At 51.6% G+C, this 12,767-nt stretch overlaps 1 protein-coding gene across 1 annotated transcript in view; it reads right to left on the minus strand.

Annotated features, from left to right (window-relative positions):
* Positions 1–592: 592 nt before the first annotated feature.
* LOC142760411 (uncharacterized) overlaps positions 593–12,767 on the minus strand; it is a gene marked incomplete at its 5' end in the record, with an annotated part of 42,640 nt that continues 30,465 nt past the window's right edge. The window contains 7 exon segments of the mRNA XM_075863595.1: positions 593–1,299; positions 2,158–2,841; positions 2,844–3,294; positions 3,349–3,800; positions 4,079–4,205; positions 4,541–5,298; positions 9,186–9,245. Of these exon segments, the coding sequence (XP_075719710.1) occupies positions 593–1,299; positions 2,158–2,841; positions 2,844–3,294; positions 3,349–3,800; positions 4,079–4,205; positions 4,541–5,298; positions 9,186–9,245 (3,239 nt within the window).

The following is a 12,767-nucleotide window of genomic DNA, read 5'->3' on the forward strand; positions in this document are numbered from 1 at the left end:
GCAGCGCCTATCTGCTGCAATAGCAGATAGGGGTTGCAAAATCTGGTGACAGAGCCTCTTTAAACTTCTCCTCTTGTCTCTCGTCACCTCTCCGTCCTACTCCTTTTTCGTGCCACTCGCTTGCTCCACCCCCCTCGCTTGCCGCGCTCCCTGTCATCCGGCCGTGTCCCTCCTCTTCTCTCCTCCTCCAAGTCCCGCAGCGCGAGACTTCGCCCTGTTTGCCATTGGGCGCATGCGTCATGGCTGTCGGCAGTGCAGCCGTTGCCATGACGCCCAAGATGCTCCTTCGTCCGGAGCCGACTTCTGAGCCGCCCGACAAGCCCGTATTCCTGCGTTGGCCCCCCAGGGAGAGGTAAGTACGAGTGCACCCTTACACTTCCCCCTTGGTTATCAAGTGCAGTCCTCTGCACTAAACTTCATAGTCTTGCAAATAGGCCGGTTGTGGGTTGCGAGTACACCTCTGGGGGTAACGCAGTCCACGATTCACTTCCGTTGCAGGTGTTTCCACGCACTCCGTTGGGTTCTCTGTCCCTGTCGGTCGTGACGCCCAGGGTACGCTAAGGTCGTCTGATGGAACCACCAACCACCAATCTCAGTCAATATTTGTCGGCGGAGCACTCTGCGGTTCTTCTTGCCTTGATGACGTGACGGATTCTGGTGTCCGAAAGGTACATGGCCGCAATAGGTTGCGATGCAGCCTTCTGCTCGGTCCCTGGTCACCCTCTGGTTTCACTTCATACACAGGAAGCCCGGGGTCAACGCGTTTTACCACCACATATGGTTTCTTCTCCCATCGGGGTTCCAGCTTACGGCCACGTGCCGCCCTGCGATTCCGCACCAGCACCTGATCCCCTGTATGAAATGCTTGCTGGCGTTCTTCCACGAGGGGCAAGCTCTCCGTGGGCTGAGCTTTCTCCATTTCGCCCTTCGTGGCGCTCAACCGTCGTTGATGTTCCTGTACCCATTGTGACGGTGATCGATTGACTTCCACCTCCGGCGTCTCTAACAGAAGATCCAAAGGAACTCGGCTTGGTCGGCCAAACATTAATTGATATGGTGCATACCCGGTAGTTCGATGCACAGTGTTGTTATAGACACATACCAGGACGTCCACATATTCAGGCCACCGTTCCTGTCGTTCATCCCCGATGGTCTTTAGTAGGCCGAGTAAGGTGCGATTGAATCGTTCGCAAGCCCCATTCCCTTGGGGGTGATATGGGGTCGTTCTGGATTTCCGAATTCCATGTAAGATACACAGCTCCTGGAAGAGATCAGACTCAAAATTCGGTCCTTTATCCGACAAGATGCGTCTGGGGCACCCATACGGACGGATGACATGCTTCCACAGTGCAGCCGCGGTAGTCGTCGCAGTCTGGTCCCCCGTAGGAATCACCACGGCAAATTTCGAATAATGGTCCAAGCATACTAACGCATATCGGTTCCCTGAGGTAACTTCTTGGACTGTTAAAAAGTCTATCGTCAGCAGTTCTAGGGGCTCACCCGTCACGATGGTCATGGGCCTCTCCGGCTGTTCCGTCGCTTTGTGCAAGACACACTCCGTGCATTCCTTGTAGACATCTTCCATTATTCTTTCCAAGTTTGGAGCATAGAAGTGATTCCGGATGATCTGTACAGTCTTTTGCACCGTGAAATGACCTCGGTTCTCGTGCATCCACTTGCATATGGGTTTGATGTCGGCGATGGGCAATACCAACTGCCATATGTCGCGAAATTCCCGTGGGACCCACACTCTTCTGTACAATACTCCATCATGGTGTTCCAGTCGCTCCAACTGCCGAACCAATGCTTTAGCTGGTGCTGACAACCTGCTTCGCTCCGCTTTCGTGGGCCTTCCCTGCCGACGCACCCACTTGTCGATGGTTTGGATATCCTGGTCTTGCTGCTGCCGCTTCTTCCACTCGGCCCTATCATACATCTCAATCCCTTGTATTGCTGTCACTACCCGCTGCTGCTGCAGTGGGGGATGAACCACACGTAATGGGGGTATCTCTACTTCTTCTAATTCCTCGTCCACCTCTCCGACCGGGGTCTCACACGGCTGTCGGGAGAGTGCATCTGCGTTGTTATGGTTCTTACCGGGCTTGTAACGAATGGTATAGTTGAATCGAGCCAGTCGGGCTATCCATCGTTGTTCCATCGCTCCCAGTTTTGCCGTTCCAAGATACGCCAGGGGATTGTTATCCGTGTAAATTTCCACTTGACTTCCGACCAGGTATTCGGCAAACCGTTCGGTAACAGCCCACACGATGTCCAATAGCTCGAGCCTGAACGAGCTGTAATTGGTTGGATTGCGTTCTGATGGTCGCAGACTACGACTACCATAGGCGATGACGCGTTCCATGTCCCCTTGCTGTTGGGCCAGGACTGCTCCCAGTCCCTTCAGGCTGGCGTCAGTGTACAGCTGGAATGGCTGAGCGAAGTCTGCAAAAGCGAGGATGGGTGCGGTCACCAGTCGTGCCTTCAATGCTTCGAATGCCGCTTGTTGTGGCTCCTGCCATTGTTCCACTACACTGGGGCTTCGGCTCCCCTTCTTTTGGGTGGGTTGTCCACAGGGGAGCTGATTCAGAGGACTTGCAATTTTGGAGAAGTCTCGGATGTACCTCCGATAGTAACCGACCAACCCGAGATAGGCTCGTACTTCCGTGGTGTTCTGCGGAATGGCCCACTCCTGTATGGCTTTAATCTTATCTGGGTCAGGTGCAATTCCTGTTGCATTCACGACATGGCCTAAGTATTTGATCTGCTGGTGGCCCAGTCGGCATTTGCTGGGTTTTAGTTTGAGTCCATACCTTCCCAATCGTTCCAACACGACCTGTAGATGTGTTCTGGGAAGGTCTTTGAAAAAATGACAATATCGTCCAAATAGATCAAGACTGACTCATAATTTAGATCTCCCAGACAATGCTCCATTAGCCGTTGGAATGTACTGGGCGCATTTGTTAGCCCGAACGGCATCCGATTGAATTCAAACAAGCCTGAGGGAGTGATGAACGCCGTCTTCTCCTTGTCCGCTTCCTTCATGGGTACCTGCCAGTACCCACTTGCTAAATCGAGCGTCGTGTAGTACCGAGCCTCCTGCATGGCGGTTAATGATTCTTCCACTCGGGGCAGTGGGTAGGCATCCCTATGAGTACAGGCGTTCAACTTGCGGTAATCCACACAAAACCGGAGTGACCCATCCTTCTTCCTTACCAGCACAATCGGGGCTGCCCATGGGCTCTGACTCTCTCGAATCACCTGTCCGTCTAACATCTTCTAGAGGAGCTCTTTTACCTCTCGATACAGCGCGGGGGGTATATTGCGATATCACTCTCTGATGGGCGGCGCCGCCCCCGTGTGAATCCCATGTTTGATGGTAGTGGTGCACCCAAAGTCCTCTTCATGCTGAGCGAAAACCCAGCCGAAGCGTTGCAGAAGCGTCCTCAGTTGCTCCTCTGACTTGGTATCCGGGGCTATTCCGTCCAGTTCGAGTTGGCGCCACAGTCGATCAGTCTGCTCGTTCACGTTGGCCTCACTCCCTTCATCTCTCAACGATGTCTCTTTTAACGTTTCGGCCATGTCTGGGTCCGTCACGTCCTCGGGCCTCACCATCTCAACATTAGCTAGCACCGTGCCGGTCGGTATCTCGATCACCCCTTGGGTCGGATTCAGCACTCTGACGGTCGCCATTCCTTTGGTTATCCGACACACCGTTCTTCCTACCACCCAGGGTGGCGTACTCTTGAGACTTCGCATGAGTTCCACCATGACCATGGCATCCTTTAAGCAATGATGAGTCCCTACGGAGAGGGGAATGGCGACTTCCTGTAGAGGTGGTACTTGCAGCACTGCCTTACCTGGAGCCCTCACCGGCCCTGTAGCGTCTTCAAGTCAGCCTGTCATTGGCAGATTTGATGCACCTGAAACAAAGCTTGCCGGGCGGTCTGATCGGTTGCCAGCTCCTCTCACCGGGCACCGCTCGTCTCGTTGAACATCATACCATGTAATTCCTGCAACACATTCATGCCAATTATAACAGGCATACCCGGCCTTGCACAATTATGTACTACCACAATACCAGCACGGGGAAAATTACGATTAAATACTTCTAATTCTAACCACGTAACACCGGCAATGGGAATTGGAAGGCTATTAGCCGCCGTACGTTCAATCCAAGGGGCTTCTAGAGTCTGTCGACCTTGGAACTATTCATGGAACAACTGATAAGTCATGGTGGTTACCTCCGACCCAGTGTCGATAAGGCAAGGAACGTTAACCTCCCCGATCATGGCTGTAACTACGGGGCATATTCCTGTCAAAAGTTCCACCCTTTCTTTTGGGTCCGTCGATGGAATGCCCGCTGCTTGGCCCTCAGCGAGGGGGTACCTTAGTTTAAAGGTGGCTGTTCCCGTCTTGGGTAGCGTCTCATCCTGCAATCTCTGGCGAAATGACCCAGCTGATCACACTGCCAACAGCGTCGAGGCCCTCCTTGTGTCGATCGGGGTGGACTAGAAAGATGTTCCTGTCGATCGGCCATTACTCTTAATTGAGCGACATCGGTCTTCAATTCCCGAATAGCCTCCTTGACATCCCGGGTGAATTCTATGAACACCGCTTCTGGCCGTCCGGTCTCCCTTGCAGATGGCTCGGGTGCACCCACTTTTTGCAGGGCCTTACTCGCTTCTCCCAACTCCTCTCGATGAACTTTGAGCGCTTCTCGTAACACCTCACTCATCGTGGCGGCGGGGGTTACCCGGACGAGGTCTCTTACGGCGCGCCTCAGGTTTCGGCTGTCTAGTCCGGATACAAACTGGTCTCGCACTATTCGGTCCGGCTCTGTTAAGGCTGCGCACCCCGCGGGATCCTTCCGTACTAGTCGACTCCACATTCCTTGTAATCCTACCGCAAATTGCTGGAGTGATTCCCCGTTCCTCTGTACCCTGGTATAAAATTTCTTCCGGAGGTCGGCGGCTGAGGTGACATCTCCATAGAGGGATTCCAATTGGCTGATGATTGCTTCTAGAGTGTCATTGTGTTCTAGCGGTAAAACCAAGACAGCTTGTCTCGCGTCCCCTTTGAGTGAGTTGAAGGCCAGGTCGGCTTGGTGGGTCACCGGTACCTGGAATAACCGGGCCTCAGTACGAACTCGTTCCGTCCAGTCCGCGATCGATACACTCTTCCCGTCAAACTTGGGAATGTTCATTAGGGCTGCCCCCATGGGTATCATGACAGTCGGGGTCGGCGGTAATGTCCCGCTGCTGGACGGTTCCATCGCGGCGAGGTTTCGGATCCTGCCGACTAGGCAATTTTATGTAGGAGGAACTACCGCTGTCGCTACGAAATGACAGAGACACACCTTCTTTTATACTTCTTTACTTCAGCGAGCAGATAACAGTAAATCTTCTTCTATGGAGCAGACAGGAATTCTGAGGTTGAGGACTTCGATCCCGCTGGAAGTCCCCCGGAGAGAGGTTGTGCCTAACCCCACGTTGCCGGCTTGGCTAGGGACACGCCGCGGTCAGTCACGGCGGGAGCTACTTGCTACTGGCAGCCTACCCTAGGGTAAGAGTCACACTCTCGGCCCACGGGTCGCGTCGTGGGAATCAGTGACTAACGTACCTACTAGCATCGTCACGGGTCCTTGCGGAGCTATCGCTGGGGCTGTCATCAGCCCCTGGGGCGGTCATCTGCGGCCCGCGGGACACAGAGCCGCTAGTATCGGCTCTGCTCCGAGACTATGGAATTCCCTGACATCGTTGTCCACATACGAACATCGATGTCTGGGGTTTCCCCAGAGCCGGAGTCCCGGGCAGAGCGCTAGCGTACAGGCTCTGCTCGGGGACTCGGTGGAATTCCCTGACATAGCTGCTCATATATGGACAGTGTGGGGAAGCCCCAGACATCCCCCAGACATCCGCTACCTTTCATGACAACCCTCTTTCTCCTCAGTCGGTGGTCCGAACGGAGGACCCCCTAGGACGCAACTGAACTGGCGGGCTAATGCTAAGGTTTACACGAAGTCCTACTAATAGTCCGATAAAGTTCCGTCAACCCGGGCCGTTCCTACTGCCTGCTCCTGTTCCAGCAAGATTCATCAACAACAATTCCATGCAAGTATTACAGGCGGTACTTTGTCAACAACAGTTCCATGCAAGGGTTACATGCGGTGCTTTATCAACAACAGTTCCATGCAAGGGTTACATGCAGTGTTTACTCTGGAGGACACGCAGGGACACTGGCGCGGTTAATAAGCTAGCAAGTCCGCCCTGCCTTTGGGCCTAGCTCAGGATGAGTTGTTTGTCCCTTTTGGGACTAGTCTTCTGGGCGTACGGTGGCAGTAGTTAGCGAGGGACGTCACTCCAGGAAACAGTCACTGACTAGGACAAGGGTACTTTCTTTAAGACGGGACTCTAGCTCTTTGTCAGGGGTCTTAAGGTCTGGGCACGGTACCTGTGGCTGTTGGCACACTCCTTGTGCTCCGGCAGGTCCTCTGTCCTTCTGAAGGGTTGTAGCAGCAACACCCGTGCTGTTCTTTTGTCCTCTGTCTCCAAGGCTGCAGTGGGGAGTCCACGTGCTGTCAGGCTTCTGCCTCCTCTCTCCCTGCGACCTTCCTTGCAGCTCATTTTCCCTGTCCGGACCCGTGTTCGGCGGTCTCTCTCTCCGGTCCAGACACCTGCTCTCTTAAACCTCTCCTCTTGTCTCTTGTCACCTCTCCGTCCTACTCCTTTTTCGCGCCACTCGCTTGCTCCGCCCCCCTCGCTTGCCGCGCTCCCTGTCATCCGGCCGTGTCCCTCCTCTTCTCTCCTCCTCCAAGTCCCACAGCGCGAGACTTCGCCCTGTTTGCCGTTGGGCGCATGCGTCATGGCTGTCGGCAGTGCGGCCGTTGCCATGACGCCTAAGACGCTCCTTCGTCCCGAGCCGACTTCTGAGCCGCTCGACAAGCCCGTATTCCTGCGTTGGCCCCCCAGGGAGAGGTAAGTACGAGTGCACCCTTACACGCGGGACACAGAGCCGCTAGTATCGGCTCTGCTCCGAGACTCTGTAATTCCCTGACATCGTTGTCCACATACGAGCAGCGATGTTTGGGGCTTCCCCAGAGCCGTAGTCCCGGGCAGAGCGCTAGTATCGGCTCCGCTCCGGGGCGCTGCGGAATTCCCTGACATCGCTGTCCACATATGAACAGCGATGTCTGGGGCTTCCCCAGAGCCGGAGTCCCGGACAGAGCGCTAGTACAGGCTCTGCTCCGGGACTCTGTGGAATTCCCTGACATCGCTGCCCCTATATGGACAGTGTGTCAGGGTCTTCCCCAGAGCGGAGTCCCGGGCAGAGCGCTATTATCGGCTCTGCTCCGGGACTCTGAGAAAGCCTCTGACATCGCTGTCCATACATCGACAATGATGTCAGGGGCTTCCCCAGAGCAGGAGTCCCAGGCATGTTAGGAGCCCAGCTGGAGTCCCAGGAAGAGCCTACTAGCGCTCTGCCCGGGACTCCGGCTCTGGGGAAGCCCCAGACATCGCTGTTCATATGTGGACAGCGATGTCAGGGAATTCCACAGAGTCCCGGAGCAGAGCCGATACTAGCGCTCTGCCCGGGACTCCGCTCTGGGGAAGACCCTGACACACTGTCCATATATGGGCAGCTATGTCAGGGAATTACGCAGCGTCCTGGAGCAGAGCCGATACTAGCGCTCTGCCCGGGACTCCGCTCTGGGGAAGACCCTGACACACTGTCCATATATGGGCAGCTATGTCAGGGAATTCCACCGAGTCCCGGAGCAGAGCCTGTACTAGCGCTCTGCCCGGGACTCTGGCTCTGGGGAAGCCCCAGACATCGCTGTTCGTATGTGGACAACGATGTCAGGGAATTCCAGAGTCTCGGAGCAGAGCCGATACTAGCTTCTCTGTGTCCCGCGGGCCGCAGATGACAGCCCCAGGGGCCGCATGCGGCCCGCGGGCCGCGTGCTTGAGCCCCTGATTTAAATGCTGAGAAGGAGAGAAATGGGTGCACAGCACCAAAGCCATTCGTACTCACGCCAAACTCCCGCCAATCACAGGCTGCCGCTACAGCCAATCACAGGCTGCCGCGGCGGGAAAGGTCGGACTGGAGGAAGAAGAGGGACTCGTCACCAAGACAATGACCGGGTACGTATGAAATGCTTTTTATTTTATTTTTAATCAGCAGCATGGAATTGTTGTTGATGAATCTTGCTGGAACAGGAGCAGGCAGAAGGAATGGCCCGGGTTGACGGAACTTTATCGGACTATTAGCTGGACTTCGTGTAAACCTTAGCGTCAGCCCGCCAGTTCAGTTGCGTCCTAGGGGGTCCTCCGTTCGGACCACCGACTGAGGAGAGAGAGGGTTGTCATGAAAGGTAGCAGATGTCTGGGGGATGTCTGGGGCTTCCCCACACTGTCCATATATGGGCAGCTATGTCAGGGAATTCCACCGAGTCCCGGAGCAGAGCCTGTACGCTAGCGCTCTGCCCGGGACTCCGGCTCTGGGGAAACCCCAGACATCGCTGTTCGTATGTGGACAACGATGTCAGGGAATTGCAGAGTCTCGGAGCAGAGCCGATACTAGCGGCTCTGTGTCCCGCGGGCCGCAGATGACAGCCCCAGGGGCCGCATGCGGCCCGCGGGCCACGTGCTTGAGACCCCTGATTTAAATGCTGAGAAGGAGAGAAATGGGTGCACAGCACCAAAGCCATTCGTACTCACGCCAAACTCCCGCCAATCACAGGCTGCCGCGGCCGCTACAGCCAGTCACAGGCTGCCGCGGCCGCTGCAGCCAATCACAGGAAAGAAGGTCGGACTGGAGGAAGAAGAGGGACTCGTCACCAAGACAACGACCAGGTACGCATGAAATGCTTTTTATTTTATTTTTAATCAGCAGCCTATTTTCTCTATCAGTGATTGATAGAGACAAGTGGCTGCCGATTAGTATAATATTTTTGTAATGTTTTTTCTGCCCGCCCAGGTTCGGTCAAAACGTGTTCGGCTGTACCCGGTGAAGTACGGATTCGCTGCGAAGCGAACTTTTCGCGATGTTCGGACCGAAACCGGGTCGGTTGTCCCGATTCGCTCATCTCTAATTCCATGTATTTGCCTTGACCTGTATAATCAGTGTATTATGACATCGGAAGGCACCAAATATAGAATTATAAATAGAATTGTCACGTTACATACGATTTTGATCAATCTCACAGTTCTCAACTTCATCTTCAGCCGCTCGTCCAGATCTCCTCCCTGCAATAAAATAATAAGGGCAAAATTTGTGCCATTTTAACATAGTTTACTTTAATAAATGGGACTTAATCTATGTCTCCTTGGAGACCACGCCCACTTTTTAGTCACTTTTTAAATTTGTCAAGTGACGAGAGAAGATACATTTTACACCAAATTTCTTGCATGTCACCGTTTGCAACTTTATTTGGTTAACTTACAAAATAAACTGACATAAACTACCCAGTAAATATGGGCCATAATGTATAACAAACCCCCAAATTCTCAAATATCCCACATTTTCAGATTAAATGAACATATATATTATGTACATACCTTCAATGTTTGGAGACTGCTGGCATCATGGTGGCAGATTTTCCTCCACATTACTGTTTTTCTTCTTGGTCCCAAAACCTGAAAGTAAATGACTGAACCTCCTATCACCGTGTATATAAGCCCCCGGTTTTCCTGTTGTTCTTCCCCTGCCATGCGTCTCGTGCATGAAGTTCTCCTCTTCCAGTGTTCCGGATTCCGACTGGTGACTTCACAAACATCAGAAGCTTCCGCTATTCCCTGTGAGATCCTCATGGTGAAGTATCTTGTGTCTGTTTATCTTCATATCCTGGACTGAGCAGTCGCCCCCCCCTAAACCCCAGTTCTTATAGAGTCACAGTCATTATGACATCATGCAGTGAGGTAACAATGGCCTCCTGTACTTTATCTGATGATGTCACAAATATGACCAGAAGTGACATCTCCTGCTATAGTGTTAATAATAAGTATTTACAATATCACAGTGCAGATTGGTTAGCATTGCTGCCTTGCAGTGCAGAGTCCTTAATAGTGATAAGCGAATTTACTTTTAAATCGGCCGTTCGTTTCGGTCTAAATTCGTTTTGCGTATCGCAGGTCCCCCGATAGGCCTATCAGACTATTTAACGTCTTCTAGGACTGAATCTAAGTTGGTTACAGTCCTTGAAAACATCAGAGGGTCAAACAAGGCAATCAGGGTACATGCGATTTCACAAAAATAAGAACAATCACACTCAACACATACGCTGTACTACAGTAGCGACACGTCGCTACCGGCAGGTGAGATGACGTAGCTGTCCCATGTGATCACTGCGGCCTGGGATTGGCTGCAGCGATCACAGCTACGTCATCTCACTTTCCGGCAGGGACACGTCTGGAGACCAGGGAAGGTGGTGAGTATGTTTAGTTTTTTGTTTTTTTTTTAATAATCCTCTTCTCCCCTCTTTTTTTTATATAATTGGCAAATTGGCGGAGAGCGCTCACCGGTGGCCACCATTTTGACAATTCTTGCGCTGCGAACACCAAAACTTTCACATTTTGACGAATTTTAAGCTTTTGGGAAATTTGGACCTAATGTGATAATAGGTTTGCTCATCTCAAGTCCTTTATTCTTTCATGAAACAGTTATTTTGGCCTTTAACTCCTTAGTGACCAGCCTATTTAGGCCTTAATTTCCAAGCTATTTTTTTCGTTTTTCCATCGTCGCATTTGAAGAGCTATAACATTTTTATTTTTGCATCGACATAGCCGAGGACTTTTTTTTTGTGGAATTAGTTGTATTTTTTAATAATTAAATAATTAAATAATTATTTAACGATGGAGCAAACAAGTCATTTGTAATTTTTAATGGCACCATTTCGGGTACATATAATTTTTTGATTAACTTTTATTGGAGGGGAATAGAAAAAAAAACCAGCAATTCCGCCATAGTTCTATGCTGTTTACCGTGCGGCATAAATAACATGTTACCTTTATTCTATGGGTCAGTACGATTACGGTGATACCACATATGTATAGGTTTTTTATGTTTTACGACTTTTGCACAATAAAAACACATTTGAACTGAAATTATTTGTTTTTGCATCGTCACTTTTTAATTTTCCGTCAATTTAGTAATATGTGGGCATGTTTTTTGTGGTACTTTTTGGGGGTACATGCAGGGGCGTAGCTAGGGGGGACAGGCGGGGCATGTGCACCAGACGCAACTAAGGGGGAAAGTGGGGGGGTTGCCAGGACTTCACTATCCATGACAGCGCCCTGCTACCTCTCTAAGAGGGGTGGCGGCGCCAATGTCACCAGCATCCCCTCCTGCACTGTAGGAGATGAATGGATGGGTACGTTCTGTGCCCGGCTATTCAGCGCCTTTCAACGACTCAAGCGATGTGGTTACTTCTTTGCGCCGCTTGCATTGTTGAAAGGCGCTGATTGACAGGGCAAGTCATAGTGCCCTGCCAATCACGGCCTTTCATAGACGCAAGCGGCGCGATGCTTGCGTCTATGAAAGCAACTGATTGGCAGAGCAGAATGACTTACCATGTCAATCAGCGCCTTTCAACGACGCAAGCAGCGTGAGGATGTAACTCCAGCAGACCTGCTCAGAAGATATCAGGTCTACATTGCCACTGGACGGCGTGGGAGCAGGAGTGTGTCAAGTTTTTTTTTTTATTCTAATAAAAATGTGAGTGATATTATCTACAGGGGGGGCTTTATCTACAGAGGTCAGCTCTATCTACAGGGGGGCTATATACAGAGGTCAGCTCTATCTACAGAGGGGGCTATATACAGGGGTGGGCTATATGCGGAGCACTATATGGGGAGCTATATGTGAGGCACTATATACAGGGGTTGGCCATATGCAGGGGTGGGCTATATGTGGAGCACTATATGGGGAGCTGTTAGTGAGGCACTATATACGGGGGTGGGCTATATGTGGAGCACTATAGGGGAGCTATATGTTTGGCACTATATACAGGGGTGGGCTGTATGTGGAGCACTATTTATAAGGGGTGATATATGTAGGGCACTATCTACAGGGATGGGCTATATGTTGGACACTATATGCAGGGGTAGGCTATATGTGGAGCACTATCTACAGGGAAGCTATATATGGGGCACTATCTACAAGGGGGGCTACATGTGGGGCACTATTTTCAGAGGGGGCTATATGTGGGGCAATATCTACAGTGGTGGCTATATATGGGACACTACAGGGGGCTATATGTGGGCACTATCTACAGGGGTGGCTATATGTGGGACACTATCTACATGGGGCTGTATGTGGGGCACTATCTACAGGGGCTCTACGGGATCACTATCTACAGGAAGTTCTATGTAGAGCACTATCTACAGGGGGCTCTATGGAGGGCACTATCTACAGGGGGCACGGTGTGTGTGTGTGCGTGTGTGTGTGTGGGACACAATGTATGGTGCTATTATAATTAGAGGTGCAGTGTATGGTGCTATTATAATCAGGTGCAGTGTATGGTGCTATTATATTTAGGTGTGCAGTGTCTGGCACCATGATAACTTTATCTTTGTTTATAGGTGCAGAAATGTTTGAACAGTAAGAAGCTGGAGACATGGAGTTGCAAACTGCAGAAATGGGCTGTGGCCGGGAGAAGTCATCATAGAGGTCTGGACCAGATGGGGAATAAAAGTGAAAAAGAACAACTAGAATCTGAGATCGTCACTGGTGAGTTACTTAATGTAAATGTTTATTCTGCCTCTAATCTA

The sequence above is a fragment of the Rhinoderma darwinii genome, chromosome 4, assembly GCF_050947455.1.
Source record: "Rhinoderma darwinii isolate aRhiDar2 chromosome 4, aRhiDar2.hap1, whole genome shotgun sequence".
In the NCBI taxonomy this organism is placed as follows: Eukaryota; Metazoa; Chordata; class Amphibia; order Anura; family Rhinodermatidae; genus Rhinoderma; species Rhinoderma darwinii.